The sequence below is a fragment of the Taurulus bubalis genome, assembly GCF_910589615.1.
Source record: "Taurulus bubalis genome assembly, chromosome: 1".
NCBI classification, from domain to species: domain Eukaryota; kingdom Metazoa; phylum Chordata; class Actinopteri; order Perciformes; family Cottidae; genus Taurulus; species Taurulus bubalis.
Window position 1 is genome coordinate 32,867,924 of NC_136589.1, and position 16,806 is coordinate 32,884,729.

The 16,806-nt window shown below is 43.5% G+C and overlaps 1 protein-coding gene across 1 annotated transcript; it reads right to left on the reverse strand.

Annotated features, from left to right (window-relative positions):
* Window positions 1–5,551: 5,551 nt before the first annotated feature.
* Window positions 5,552–11,261, reverse strand: acsl3b (acyl-CoA synthetase long chain family member 3b; the record flags this gene model as incomplete). Its single annotated transcript, XM_079225423.1, has 14 exons — window positions 5,552–5,709; window positions 5,892–6,049; window positions 6,291–6,405; window positions 6,546–6,737; window positions 6,817–6,891; window positions 6,996–7,168; window positions 7,472–7,611; window positions 7,793–7,864; window positions 8,166–8,289; window positions 8,474–8,624; window positions 9,492–9,630; window positions 9,793–9,902; window positions 10,007–10,184; window positions 10,911–11,261. 14 exons carry the CDS (start codon window positions 11,259–11,261, stop codon window positions 5,552–5,554), a joined length of 2,136 nt encoding a protein of 711 aa, XP_079081549.1.
* Between the last annotated feature and the right edge of the window lie 5,545 nt (window positions 11,262–16,806).

A 16,806-nucleotide genomic window follows, 5' to 3' on the forward strand; every position in this document is an offset into this window, starting at 1 on the left:
GGGAAGTGTGTGTTTTTGCTAAAGGTTATTCGTCATAAAATAACTCAGATAGAGATATCGCATATTTGTTGTGATATCCAAAACACAATATGTCCAATTCTTATGTATGTCCACATGTTCTGATTATCTCTGCGGTGTGACACGCCCCGCAAGATTGTTTTTTAACTGAGCATCTTATTTAAATATGCTCTTTCTCGTGTGAATGCTGTTCTATTTTTGTCTCCCCTCCTTTACTTGACAGTTCAACTTCTCATCTTTCCAGTATGCTCAGTCTCATGCATCCACCCTTCCACCCCTCCCTTCCTCTCTTCCGCTTTGCCTGTTTTCCAACCTCCTTCTCTGCTTTGTCCCTCCCATCATCCGTCTCTTTTCTCTATCCTCGTCTCCCCCTTTTCTTCTCCGGTGCTTCGTTCCTGCGGTCTCTGTATCTCCCTCCACCACTCCCTGTCAGCGGTGCGATGATGCTGTCTTGGCTGCCTCCCAAACCGCTTGCCCCCTCGTTCCTCCACCTCCGCACCTCCCTCCCTCCCTCCTGATGCTATAAATATCCAGCATCGGTGAGTCATCGCCCAGACATATCGGTTGCCTCTCCCTCTCCATCTTTACCCCCCTCTTCCACTCTCTCTCTGCTCAAGCTCATTGCCAGACGTCACACATTTTCCCGCCTCCACTTTGGCCCTCACATCATGATGACCCAGCTTAGCTAAGCTGGGGCGTGTGCCTGGCATGGTGCAGACACCAAAGGTCAGCTTGTCAAAAACAAAATCAGCTGGAAGGGGCACAACATGGGGAAGACAGTCAACCAAAACTGAGAGCATCACATTCATTAATTTTCGTTAATTAGGTGATGGGGCTCTCCTTAAATGCCCCCTAAGTCGCTCTAGAGTCAGATGAAACATTTCTCTGTATCTGCTTTTCCCAGTGCTTGATTGCATCTATATCACTCTAAAATATACAATGAGTGAACAAGTCTCACGTTTGACCTTTTTCTGTATTTCAACACAACATATCTGGGATCTTCGGACGCCTTTGGCTCTGCGTGTTTGAACGGTGCTTTACCACAATATGAGTTCGTAACGAGGGACCACACTCTAAGCCTATCCCCACTGTTCCTTAGATTGTCTTACAAATAGTTCCAACAATCCAGTGTCATATCTCAGTCCCAGTCCTCGCTGTACCACCATCTCTCAGCCTCAGATGTAATTATTATCCAGCTACCACCCACCTCTCCAGAGTTATGAGGCAGCTTCGGTTCAGCTCCTCTCATCCTTGGGTAAACTCCAATATGGTTTATTGGCTCACACCGGTGTGTGTGTATATAAAGCACAAGCACAGATAAAAGTTTTTGCGCACTTCTGAGTCATAAGTAGACAGGGAGAAGGAACAGGGAGGTGCGAGGGGAAGAGAGAGAGTACGAGACAGAAAATGTTGGAAGTGTCAGAGAGCAAAGAGAAGACTATCACCGAGACACACACTCACACACACACACACACACACACACACACACACACACACACACACACACACACACACACACACACAATATGAAATATGTCCTTCACAGTTTCTTGCTGCTTGGTGCTGTTATTGTTGTTGTCTTGTGGCAGAGGCACTCAGTGTGTGTGTGTGTGTGTGTGTGTGTGTGTGTGTGTGTGTGTGTGTGTGTGTGTGTGTGTGTGTGTGTCTGCGTCAGAATCAGTGGGCTAATGAAGGGAGCATTATGCCTCTGACGCACTCTCCAGTCCCATAGGGTTAGATGGATGGAACGGAGAGGAGAGGAGAGGAGAGGAGGGGAGAGGAGGGGAGGGGTTAGAGGAATCGCTCGTCTGTCTGTGGTCTTACGGTTTTGCTGTTTGCACTGCTTTGGCATTGTATTGAAAATCAAACAGAACCATCATACAGGACTTTAAACAACCATGTCTTTTCGGTTTGCTTTTATGTGAGATCATGTGAGGTTGTTCTCAATAAGGTTTTCCTATTCAAATACGGGAAAGGTTTGGTTTCATTTGAATATGTATTGTAGCTTGATGCACATTGTAATTTGTATTACACACTCAAATGCAGAATGTATGCACCGTTGTAAGCTGTATATATTTACGATGTAACTTATACAATATATCTATCTATCTATATATTGTATTCATTGCAAACCATTTCTAGCCTCAAACCTTGAAGCAGATCATGACGCAACAACTCAAAGTGAGAACAATTGCTGAATTAGAGCTGAAATAATTAGTCCATTAATCAATGCGTCGATTGAAGGAAAACAAAGTTCTGCTAAATTTTGCTCAACAATTAATTATCTTACACTTTTATAAAAAATGTTAAGGATAGGAATACCATTAATTCTCTCATTCAAGCTTCTCTAATGTGGATATTTGCTGGTTTACTTAGTCTGAAAGTAAACTGAATATGTTTGTGTTTTGGACCTCGGTCAGAAAAAAACAAGCAATTTAAACGGGAAACTGCAATGAGGAATATTCACTATCTTCTGACATTTTATGGACCAAACAATTAATTCAGGAAATAATCAGAACAATGGTTATTTCATGCATACCATTCAAGTTTATTTGATCATCTTCTTTCGAGTTAAATTCACGCACTTTGCTAAAAGGCTTGACTCCGACTGTGGCAACAGGTGCGCATGCAAGGCGCTGTGAGCCAAGCTTCTTCCTCTAATAAATCCAATGATTCCACACGTCTGACGGCCAACATGTTGTGAACGATACAGTCTGACTCTTCCTGAAAGGATAGAAACAAATAATCCTTTGTTTACGAGCTCTCATTGAAGGTTGACTCCAAGGACTGCATGTTCCGTGTGCGTCCACACTCGCTCAAACACACATGCACAGACGCACTGGCCTTTCGTTGCCATAGAAACTCTGGTTTCGGGTTGATATAATCAAGCTCATGCTGATCGTATCAGTCACACATTGTGCCTTGCAGATTGCGTTCAGGTGTTAAACACGCCTCTAAAACACACACATACCAGCAGTAATTACAACACAAACTTTTTGTTTTTTTATTTCATTACATTATTGTCACGGCCAAATCACAAATAAATAAGGAAGGCGACGCTTGCAATAGCCCGGCTCGCAGGGCCACTTAACCACCCGAAAAACAAGGAGACCCCAAAAACTGGTCGGTAACAGAGATTGTTAAATATGTCAACAGGAGACTTCACACCTGTACTATTATTGGAAGTTTGAATGAACTTGACCCCCCCCTCTCTCAACCTATTGACAACGCAAGTGAAAACAAGGAGCGGTCCTTGCACACCCACTGCCTTCGCCTCGCCGGTAGTTTCAATGGGTGAAGCAGTACACAGCATTGTGTGCTATCAACAAAACATGGGAAGTGCTTCACATTCTTAAGACCCCTGAAGACAGCTCATGTGTGTTAGAAGGCAACTAGCCACCTCTCGCCAGGCAGAGGAAAAGCAGCACACAGTAAGCTACTGACTGTCCACTGAAATGTCAGGAAAAAGAACCGTTTAAAAAAAAAAACCAGGAAGGGAGGAACGGCTTCCCATCTAATTATGATAGTACTGTCCATTTTTATTATTTATGCTAAAGTAATCCTTCTACATTGAGCTAGTAGACGTCTGATAAGATAACTATATAGAGTACCTGACTGTACCTATTTAAATGCTAAACGTCTTCCGAACAAGCAAAGCAGGATTTGATGTGGGAGAGAAGTCGCAAAAGGACCACTGACAAAACACCTTAAAATCTTCTGTCCATTAACCTAAAGAGAATAACCACCGATTTTAAAAACATACAGTAATTAATGTGTACGTTATACAGGAGATCAAACAAATGGCAGTTGACCCTTTTACATACATTGCACATACAGTATCATACAGCAAAACCAATTTGGAGATACACACACATGTTAACTGCTCTCTATGAGGTCCGGAGAGTTTATAATATATGATATATAGATATATATATATATCTATATATATATATATATATCTATATATATATGTAGATATATATATATCTATATATATATATATAGATATATATACACATACATACACACTCACAATTCAAGGAGTGTATTTATAAAGAATTTCTTCAGTTGTTCGACTGGAGTGCGATCCTCTCCTTTTCTCTCTCAAATATATATATTCAAGTGTTTTGGTACAGTTGCACACTTCTCATCATGCAATTTCTACAATGCCAAGTGTTGTTTTCCACTTTACAGTCTTATCAAAAAGCATTACATTATTTACTTTACATTGTGCAGCACAGTATGTTCAAACGGGCTCCATCAGTGTCTCTCTACCACCTCTCCTTCATTCCTATGCTTGTTTTCCTACAGATCGTCCCACATGAGCAAAAGGCCTAAACATTCATACACTATGGAGGGGCTCTGCTGTATGAGTGTTCTTTTTTTCCTTCCAACATACTTCAGTTTAAAATTTGCGTATAAATATTGCACATTCATTTTGTAGTTCATATTCATAAGTAAAAAAAAGACAAAAGTAACAGTAAGGGGGGGGGGGGGGGGGGGGGTCGGGGGAATGAAGCTGGGGCCAAAGAGCAGGGATGGAAACAGTCCCAAAGGATGCCTTTTACAATTGATGTTTGACCCTGCAGCAAAGGCCGAGAGCCGAGGGGACCGAAGACTGGATCGCTTCTACGGGTCAAGTCAGTAAACACACACTGAAACAGGCTTGTAAACAAAGCTCATTGAAGAACATTAGCATAAACAAATTGGCAATACAAAAAAAAACTGGATGATGAAGAAATAAAAAACGTCAGGATGTTACAAACATAAAATAACATTAGGAAAATGTAATTAAAAACGTCTCGATGCTCAATCTCTCATGGCTTTGCAACACCGATTCCTCACACACAAAAACACTCATCAAATGGGTTTCAAAGCTGACAAACCAAACATGACGAAAACACAGTGACATCATTAAAAGAGAACAGAGATCCCTGCATTGATTCCAACCCGACTGTTACTTAAAGCACAGTAGGGATCCCTCCATCTCATGCCAGCCCATTTCCCTGCCAGGTATCTGTACTGCAAGTCAACGACCATGCTGATCTGGTGGGAGGCTCCAAAAAGCAGGGGGCGGGCAACAAAGGGGGCGCGCTGACATCGATCCAGATCTACATCTAGCCTGACATTTGTTTCACTTCGAGTCAATGCGGACGTCCGACTTTGTGTGCCGCCTCAGTTGTCATGGCGACTCAAAGGGCTAAATCCATCAAAAGGGGAGCGGCGAGTGTGTCGCACCGCGCACATCCGGCTGGTTCAGTTGCCTTTTGGTCTTGACAGAGAGCATTGAGCTGGATTCAAGAGTTTCTCCCCCTCTTTTGATCGAAGCTGGTCAGAGGGAAGCTGAGGAGGAGGTGCGTGAGACGCTCTTGTTTGTCTGTAATGATGTGTGCGTTAGCTGTATCTAAAGTATAACTCCTCTCCAAGTATTCCAAGTATAGTGGCTTCTGAGCTTCTTGTGTATGTGTACAAGTATATATATATATACATATATATACACACACACACGTTGTTAGGAGTGTGTCTGTATGTGTTATTTCCCCCCGTACATCCTCTCAATGTCGTCTTGGTAGTGTGTTTTGAGCTCCTTGCGTTTCAGTTTAAACGCGTCAGTGACCAACCCGGTCTCTGGCGTCCAGGGCTCCGCACTCAGACGGATCTTCTTGGGAATCTCAAATCGCTCCATTTGTGCTGGTTGTGGGGGAGAGCAGAATCACAAGTTAGAGTGACATTTACAGTGCAATACTGGTGCAAGTCTGGGGTGCGAGGCAGACGCCGTCACATCCAATCTGAACTGTCATGAGAACCACCACTTTGAGTGCAATCGCAGAATGGAAATGAGCGAAGAGGACAGACGGGCTTCGTTTCCCTACCTGAGATAGCAGCCTCGGTAATGATGCGTAAGACCTCTTTCTCCATCTGGGAGTTGTTGCACATCTCCTCCCATGTGCCCTTCACCTGCATCTGCTCCGCCAGCACCATCAGCTGCTTGTGGTTGGGCACCACGAAGCTTATCACATACGACTGGTCGCTAAAGAATGAGCACAAAAGAATCCAGTTTAGGTTGTGTGTGAGATTTTTCAGAGGCAAATAGTTTTGAAACTTTATTTTGTAAGAGTTTCTATGATCTTTAGGTTTTTTTTCATACTATTAGCAAGAGAGAAAACAGAATCAGAACAGACACTAGCTGGACTGTTGGCGTTTTAAAAATAGGCACTTAAAGCCAAAAGTCTGGACGAAATTGATTCAGAGGAATGTGCGCAGGATTTTACCTATTGGCATAGGCACAGATGTTGTCTATGAGTGAGCAGTTCTTCAAAACAGCCTCCACTTTTCCTAGAGAGACGTACTCGCCTGCCTGCAATTTCACCAGGTCTTTCTTACGGTCTGTTGGGGGGGAGAACACACGTCACAATCCTGACAGCACCCCACACACACACACACACACACACACACACACACACACACACACACACACACACACACACACACACACACACACACACACACACACTTTTATCTCCTACCGATGATCTTGAGGCATCCGTCAGAGTGGAACTCTCCGATGTCTCCTGTACAGAACCATCTCTGGCCGCACTCATCCACAAAGAAATCCTCGCGGTTCTTGGTTTCATTTTTGTAGTAGCCCATGGTTACATTCGGACCGCCAATTACAATCTCCCCCCGTGGGTTGGGCTTGTCTGTGCTGTAGTATCCACCTAGAGGAGCACACACCCGATTAGAATATCAATGCATTTGTTGCCTTCTCTAAAGTTGAGTTGTTGCCAATTGACTCACCCTCCTCCCAGTCCTTCAGTTTGATCTCTGAGCAAACCAGTGGAGCACCAACTCGTCCTGTGCTATAGTCCCAAACTAAATAAAAAAAGTCTGTTAATTTCTAGTCTAGAAAAAGTCTGTTAATTTCCCAAAGGGTGGAGAAAACAGCCGCTACTTGACATGGAAATCCTCTCTCTTACTCTCACTGATGGTGCCGGCTCCACAGGTCTCCGTCAGGCCGTAGCCCTGCCCCACAGGGCAGCACAGGCAGATGTTCATGAAGTGTTGCGTGGCAGCTGAGAGTGGAGCCCCGCCAGAAAGCAGAACCCGCATGTTCCCTCCCAGGAGCGCACGCACCCGTTTAAACACCAGGCTGTGGGGGAGGAGGTGGACAAAAACAAAAATACGCAGCGAGGAGATGATGAGCAAAGGGGGTGGCAGAAATGTACAACAACAACAACAACGACTTGTTGCCATTCAGACTTTTACAACGTTATTAAATTGTACTAAAGAATCTCCCCCGTGCAAACGCAATATCAGAATCAATATCATGCAGTGATTCCTCCACCTTTAGTAGAGACGCAGTGTTGACAGGAACTCACACAAGGTTATGGTTAGCCAAGTAGTGACAGGTTCATATTCACTCAGGTCATCGGGGCTATAATGAGGGCTTTACCTGTCACAGAGAGGCGTGCTGTAGCCCTTGGAGATCTGCTCCATCTTGTAGTTGTAAGCCAGCACAAAGAGCGTCTTCTGGATTTTGCTCATCTCTTCTACTTTTGTCATCACATTCTTGTATATCCGATCCATGATCTCCTAAACGCAGCAGGTGGGAAAACTCTGTTAGACATTTTAAGTCTGTACTCTGTGGCTGTTATTTAGTGATTATTTGATGGTCTGACTGTAGTCTAATGATAATGTTAGACATGTTAGTTCGAGGCCATCTTACTAATAATGACGGGACTGATTGGTTTTTGAAGTGATGAAAAATACTTACTGGTACAGCAGCCATGAGAGTAGGTTTCAGCACACTGGTGTCCCCTTTACTGCCCTTCTTTATCTTGGTAGACTATGGAGAAGGAAAAAAAGAAGCCAAAATCTCAATAATAAATCAGTAATTTGGCTGTAATAAATGTGACATATACGGTGCCTGATGTGGGTAGCAGCACTTTTGTCCACGAGCACCCTTACTTCTGACTGCGTACTGACACCTCCTGGTGAGTCTAGGTACACACCCCTACCCAGAGTAACTGCGCAACAGCGTTTAATTCAGGCACCGTGTACAACACCTGCTGGCCACAAGGCGCCTGTGTGTGTATGTGTGTGTGTGTGTGTGTGTGTGCGGTGTGTGTGTGCTTTTATACACTGACCTGGTCAGCTAGAGTCTGAGGCGAGGAGTAGCCGATGCGACAGCCGTGAGAGATGCACACAAGTTCAGCGCTGAGCTCCAAAACGTGCGCCAGCGGCAGGTAGCCGATATATGTGTCGGTTTCACTGCCGGCACAGAAACGTTGCAGGTTAATTTCCACAATGGACACAGAAGAGAACGTAGTGAGGTGGTGGTGAAGGTGGAAGGAAAGACGTTAGATTGGATGTTTTTCCCCAAAAAATATTTTTTAGATTTGGAGAGTTGCAGAACACAAGAAAAAGAGAGGAAGGGAATCTGGTATTGGCATACTTGAGGTTAGGGAGTCGCTCAGCCATGCCAGTGATGCCAGCAATGATGTTGCCATGGGAGATCATAACACCCTTGGGGATGCCTGTGGAGCCGCTGGTGTACATGATGACCGCGATGTCAGAGTTCTCTGGCTGTCTGCGGTCTACAGCTACTGCAGAGGCAGAAGAACCGAGGGGTGATTGTTGGAGAGGAAATGATCACACATTAATATGAACATTAATTGTAATAATAAGTTTGTATGAAGAAGTCTCTCCTCAGTAAAATACAGAGATATAAAAATATTCTTTTCAAACAGCAGTATGCTATGAAAGGGTCAGAATACTGTTTTCATTGTCGCTTAATTGTATTCATTTTTCTTTCAATTCATCATTTAGTGTATAAAACGTCAGATAGGAATGAAAACCAAGACGCTTGTTTTGCTTGAACAAACCGACCAAAAGCAAAATATATTTTATTTTCAATTAAATAAAGAACTAAAAGCAGAAAATCCTCTATTTTGGGCCGATTCTAGAATCAATTATCGATTGAGTATAAGATCATTTATGATTTATTTTAGCCCGATGCCCTCTTTCAATTAATCTTAACGCAAACTATTGCAATCTTCCATGTAATTCTTGTTTTCTACGCGATTGTGAAGGAAACTTGGCTAAAATTAATGAAGAAAATATTTTGCATGGACGGTATATTGTGTATTGTATTTGCAGTATCCAATCTTGAATAATATTCTAGTGTTTCTCTTTCGAATACGATAAGAAGACGATTATAAAAATGTCTCAAGAGATAGTTGTAATGTAAACTTCATTTCAGTTTCCACAAATTTTCCTAAAACGTCGACCAATGTCATTATGACATTGGGTGTTTTGGCAAGTAGGGATTTGACCTCTTCCTGCCTTCAAGCACAGCACATCACTCCAATTACACATCAGGGTGTTGGCTTTGTATTAAGCCTCCATCAGAGTGCTTCCATTTCCCCGACAAAATTAGAAAACCTTTTTAATCACAATGCTCGGATACTCACGGTTTTCAGGCTTGGATCCCATCTCCTTCACCGCATCCATGCTGTAGACCATGATGCCCCTGGGAGTGTTTGGCCAGCTTGTGGGTTTACTGTCGACTAAAATGATATACTGTAGTCTCGGAACATCACACACTATGGCCTGGCTCACGGAGATGGGTGTAGGAGGGAGAAGGCGAGAGAGAGGAGAAATATAGGACCAAGCTTCATCACCAAGCCCAAATGTTACACACAATAAACAACCTGTAATTCAGAGAATTCTAAAGTACATCACGGAGACAGGTGATGACAGCGAAGCAGCTACCTTGAGGCGGCTCTGAAGCAGATCTTTGCTTGTGATGATGTGCGTGATCTCCGTCTCGTTCAGGCCGTGCGCGATGGCCGTGGGTCCGAGGGTGGAATACAGGGTCACGACTGTCAAAATGCAAAGCCAGTTAGATTGGTCAGACATCTCAAGTCCTTCGCTGTAGATCGGACAGTGTGTGAATGCACATTGTATTCGTCTTCCTGCCACTCACGTGGGAAATTGTACATGAAGCAGGCTTGTGCTGCTACGACCCACTCTGCCCTGGTCTCACAGAAGATGGCGATGTTACACTGGGGCCTCTGGCCGAGCGCTGCCAGGCCGCTGCCGAAACACTTTGCCGCCTCGTAGGCGTCCTCGTATGACAGCCAGTTATAGTTTCCGAGTATTACCTAGAACAAGCAAATAGATATGCAATACTCAGGATTATTTCCAAATACTACACCAAACAACATGAAACCTGATGTATGCATGTAAATACATTCTACAGGCTTGTTAGAGCATCTTCTCTGGAGCAAGTCAATATGACAAATATCAGAATCAGCTTTAATGGCTATGTGTGTTTACACATATATTGACTCTGGTTTCACTTAGCTCTTCATACTTATACACAATAAACAAGATAAATATAAAAAAGACATTAAAGACCACAGTAGTCAAAAAAGTGCAAATAGTATAAATATGAAGTAATAAAGAGAGTGCTCAAACGATTTTAGGAACCTTGCACCCATGTATTCATGCAATATCGACTGTTGAATCTGAAAGAGGAAAATCTGAAATCTGATGTTGTAACCGACGCATCGTTCTTTCACATGCAGTCAGTTAGTGCCATCTACAGGGCTTTCGAAGCCACGGCGGTGTTAATGATGAGGCTCTCCGTAACACTGCTGCTCCTCCACCCACATTCCTCACACTGTGCACAGCGGCAGACGTTTCCGTCAGCCTCACAGACACAAGCAAACATCCTGCAATCCCACAGATTCATATACAGTTCCACACCTACATGTGATGAGCGGAACTACCCACCAACTTGACTGTAGCCTGACAGGAAAAAAAAGGATGACGTTGACACACAATCTGCTGCAAGTTTGCAAAAGTAACAGGTCAGTGTCGCTAACCTTCTTGAAGACCTTGCCGTTGGGCTGGATCTCATCCTCCTCGCTGAGCACCTCCCTAGTGCCCAGGCAGTCTCTCTTTGGAAACCGGCTCGCAGCGTATTCAAACATCTTGTCCAGGGTGTCCACTCTAGGCTGCAGCCATGCCGACAGCTTCTCTTGGCTGTTGATGGCCCTGTAAGGCCCGGCTGGGTGGCCACTAACTGAGCTCGCCTTGATCCGGCGAGCCCGTTCCAAGTTAGTGCCGGCCCCGGAGAAGAAGTACCAGGGTATGAAGGTGATGACCGAGTAGACCCAGACAACAGAGCGGAAGACCTGCAGCAGCAGGGGGTTAATGTCCTCCTTCAACTTCATGTTGAAGTCAGCGCTGGAGGTGAATCAAACCAGGCGAAGCAATAATGCGCTGCACTTGTCACTGATCGTCAAGTAATACGACTAACTTGCAGGCGTTGGTTCTTTGGCGCAGCAAGTCAACCAGACCTGCAACAGAGAGGCACAACATGCAATTTTAGAAGTATAGTCTTGAACAAAAAAGATGCATCAGCACATTTGGAAATATTGTGCGGCATCAAATGTGTGCTACTGCCTCCTGGTAAATTCACCCCTGCTTGCCTGATGACCATCTCTGTCTATTCTTAGGCAGGTTCTCAGTCAGCACTATCTTGTTCACCAGATCTACTGGCCTTGTTGATCCCATCCTTAAGGAGAAAGCATGATGCTACGACACTGAACAGCATCAACATTAACATTAATAGTGCTGGAATGACTAGTAATTAGTTGATGGACAGAAGATGACTATCCGCTGAGGATTTGCCACTTTGAATTTTCCATTTTGTTTCATAACCAAGAAAACATTGCCTCTCTCATTTTCAGGATTTATACACCTTCTCTCTATGCCTCACCATCACTAGCTTGCAACTCATACCACGAGGTAGGCTAGTATTTGCAAATGAAGTATTGCAGCATGTGTTACTGCTCTCATTTGTTTGGCGATACTACTAAAACCGTTGGATCACCTCTGACCGTCATTTCCCAGAGCTCAGTTATTCTTAGTGCACCCTCACGGCCAGGGTGAAATTTGCAGTGTAGCCCTGCAGCCCCTGAGCATGCTAGAACTAGCGACAGTGACTCATTCTGCTGCGTAGAACGAGAGGTACAGAGGTCATGTGGGAGCATGACCCGGCCGGATAATGTAACAGTACTGAGAAGAATCTAACACTGACCGACGAGGTGGGCTGCTCCTGGCCTTGTGCAAACACAAGCTACAAGAAACAATCTAAATATTACTTAGTAGGACTACATCTTTAGCTGCATATTCAAGAAACTCTTGAGCAACAAATACTTTTTTCCTTCTAAAATACCACACAGATATTTTATTTCAGTAAGAGCGTGACTCCTCAGTGAGTGTAAAATTAGGTTACACAGCACCGATCGCCTCCACTGCACCACACTCTTGTGCTGCTCCCACAAGGACTGAGACACTATGGCCATTATAATATCACACAGCAGGCAATAAATAATTGACTCTCGCTGTTCAAAGAAGCATGTTTATATGTGCACGTGGAGGTTGATGCAATCAAAGAGTACGGGTATGTATGCCCATAGCTATTATCAAACTATATGTGTATATACACTCACCTAAAGGATTATTAAGAACACCATACTAATACTGTGTTTGACCCCCTTTCGCCTTCAGAACTGCCAAAATTCTACGTGGCATTGATTCAACAAGGTGCTGAAAGCATTCTTTAGAAATGTTGGCCCATATTGATAGGATAGCATCTTGCAGTTGATGGAGATTTGTGGTATGCACATCCAGGGCATGAAGCTCCCGTTCCACCACGTCCCAAAGATGCTCTATTGGGTTGAGATCTGGTGACTGTGGGGGCCATTTTAGTACAGTGAACTCATTGTCATGTTTAAGAAACCAATTTGAAATGATTCAAGCTTTGTGACATGGTGCATTATCCTGCTGGAAGTACCCATCAGAGGATGGGTACAAGGTGGCTATAAAGGGATGGACATGGTCAGAAACAATGTTCAGGTAGGCCGTGGCATTTAAACGATGCCCAATTGGCACTAAGGGGCCTAAAGTGTGTCAAGAAAACATCCCCCACACCATTACACCACCACCACCAGCCTGCACAGTGGTAACAAGGCATGATGGATCCATGTTCTCATTCTGTTTACGCCAAATTCTGACTCTACCATCTGAATGTCTCAACAGAAATCGAGACTCATCAGACCAGGCAACATTTTTCCAGTCTTCAACTGTCCAATTTTGGTGAGCTCTTGCAAATTGTAGCCTCTTTTTCCTATTTGTAGTGGAGATGAGTGGTACCCGGTGGGGTCTTCTGCTGTTGTAGCCCATCCGCCTCAAGGTTGTGCGTGTTGTGGCTTCACAAATGCTTTGCTGCATACCTTGGTTGTAACGAGTGGTTATTTCAGTCAAAGTTGCTCTTCTATCAGCTTGAATCAGTCGGCCCATTCTCCTCTGACCTCTAGCGTCAACAAGGCATTTTTGCCCACAGGACTGCCGCATACTGGATGTTTTTCCCTTTTCACACCATTCTTTGTAAACCCTAGAAATGGTTGTGCGTGAAAATCCCAGTAACTGAGCAGATTGTGAAATACTCAGACCGGCCCGTCTGCACCAACAACCGTGCCACGCTCAAAATTGATTAAATCACCTTTCTTTCCCATTCTGACATTCAGTTTGGAGTTCAGGAGATTGTCTTGACCAGGACCACGCCCCTAAATGCATTGAAGCAACTGCCATGTGATTGGTTGATTAGATAATTGCATTAATGAGAAATTGAACAGGTGTTCCTAATAATCCTTTAGGTGAGTGTATCTTGCAAACAGCAACTGCCTTTACTATCAAGTACTTAAATACACGTTGCATAAGCCGTCCCAGTCTCACAGGTTGAACATGTTTCACCCGTGAGACTAGGGACGGTTAATGCAACCCAAATACCACAACCAACTGACACAATTCTATTGTACATATCTGGGCAGAGAAAATGCACAAAGAATAACAGCCACAGGCACATCAGGAGGTTTGACACAGTTTTTGGGTACTTCACTTTGAGTGAAGTGGACACACCTGTTCTGAATAACTATTTCAACAACAATGTGCCTGCACATGAAGAAAAGGACAAAACAAAAAAAGACAACTGGATAAGAAACTAACATCCCTGTGACACACAGTTGTAATAACCAACCACATATTCGGATTTAGATGCCATCCCATCTGTGTGCGTGTGTGACAGGTGACTTTAAGCCCATGTGCATATTGTGATAAAGGTGTCCTTACACACACACACACACACACACACACACACACACACACACACACACACACACACACACACACACACACACACACACACATGTTAAAGTACGCAGTGTTCAATAATGGAGGCAACTGATTTTGGAGATAAACACCACATATTCAAACAGCTTCAAACAGTCCCTAATGATCTCATCTCGCGATAATTTGATACTATAACTACATAGTAGTATATATACTATACTATATATATATATATATATATATATATATATATATATATATATATATATATGTCGGTATATATATATATATATATATATATATATATATATATATATATATATATATATATATATATATATATATATATATGTCGGTATATATATATATATATATGGCCTGCATCTGAACGAGATTTGGGAATCAATGACAAACCTGCCCCCTCTATGATTTGAATCTTGTGATCATTTCACACATTGTCTCCTTCGTATCGTATCACATTGTTGACTCGGATAAAGCGTCGCCTTTTTTAAATTAAAACAGGCGTCATGCTCTACTTTTACTTTCACCGTTGTGTTTACGTTTTTTGAATATCGTATCTGCGTCGTTCCTCCTGAGAAGCACTGGATACCTGTGTGGTATCGACAACGTTTTGGTTCGTGTGCATCGATATCTTAATGTTCGCGGCAGATACTCAACGCCAGAGACGCTCATAACGCAGTAGTAACGATGATAACCTAGAAGCAGCGTCACGGTGAGCAGCGAGGCTAGCAGCTAGCATACCGGGCTCCGGCTCACCACTGCAGCTGTTGCCGGCCCGCTGCTGACGTCGTACAAATCAGTCACATTGTCTACATCCAGCCCGGAATCAAGCGGCGGGACTCGCATCTGGCTGAACACAACCGTGGGGGAAACGCGAGGCGACGTGTCGCGGTGTCCGGCGCGCCGGTAACAATCTGTCCCCCTCTCTTCAACATCTGCAGAGCGCATCACGCAGCGGCGGCACGTTTCTTACCTCTTTTCTGCGTGGTCGCGGTGTCGGATCCGGTCTCTTTGTCGTCGTCACCGGCGATCTGACATGATATCGATACAGTCTATTAAACGGGATGCGGTCGGTTCTGAATCGCAGCTGCTAGTCTGTACGTAACGTATGTAAAAAATTAAGTGAAATTCTACATTTGAGCATCACCTGGACCAGCGCTAACAGCCCGGAAGCTGTGGAGTGACGTCAGGACATTTCTCCGTCAGCGATTGGAGCGCTGGAGGTGGCGCGTGCTTGGAGCAGCGGGGACGTCAGGGGGGTTACTAGCGTTCACGACGGCGTGGACAGTCGGTCTGCTCGGCACAGTGACCCGGGTGAGAGACACGTGATGCCGGTCAACCGATATCCGACCCGGCCGCGTGACCACAGGTTTGAACTCGTCTAATTCGCTTCCGTGTTTATTCCAAGTTGTTGAGTTTTTTTCGACGTACGAGGGACACAGAACGCAGAAAGTGTGTTTAACGAGAATTGTAGCATTGCTTAAATATGTAAAACAGGGAAGTCTCCGTCTATTTGTCTGTGAACAATCGCCGGCGGATCTTCCCACGCTCGTTTCCTGTATGAAACATGGTATGGAAGCGAGCAAAACCAAAACCACCTAAACTCTGACTTCCCTGTATTTATACACTATAGTATTTATATACTAGTTGTATGTATATACTAGTCTATGGCCCAGCTAGCTAAAGTTGTAGCCTGTAGACCTGAAGTACCGCACCGAGTACCTTGAATTATAGCCTACGATATATTCATGAATGGCCTCACACTCATAAATATAAATGTCCGTGAGAAACTGCAGAGGTGCAGCTCAGTGGTTGGCTTCCTTTCAAAAACAATAAACACACGTCAGATAAAGGGAAATATATAATTGCTTACTTATTTTGTAGTAATGAATGTGCTTATTTCAACAACAACAAAACACATTATCAGAAATAAAAAGACATACCAAATGTGTCAAATAAAAGTCGATTGTATATGAATACTTAAAATACCAGTGGGCCTACAACACACTACAGAAAATATTATTCATAGAACAATTCAGCTCCAATTAGTGACTGACCACCAGACATGATTTTTTTTATATTTTGAGCCGTAAGAAATTCAGTCAGAAAATACTTAAACACTGTTCATTGAGATGGTATTCAAAGTTATTTGAAAGACCACTTAAAAAAATAATACTAGTCTTAAAAAAGAGTGCCAGATTTTTAAAACTTCACTATGTTGTCATTAAGTTCAGTTTTTCACCTTGGTTTAAATGTGCAGTAATGGCAGCTTCATGTATATACATGAAGCTGCCATTACTGCACTTTTAAACCAAGTAGTACATTGCCAATGAAAAATGATTTTTTTGTGGTGCTAATGTACGTTTTCATCATATTTATTCGGTAATGCCAAACTGTATCTCACACCATAGCTTTTAGTGCTTGCAATAGCTTTTGCACCAGTAACAGCTGTATTGAAGAGACATCGAGATGCTTTGTCATGATTTAACATAATCAAACATTATAAAAAATGTTGAAGGCACCACTCATCTTTAACAAGAGTAGCTGATTTAGGGGACGTAA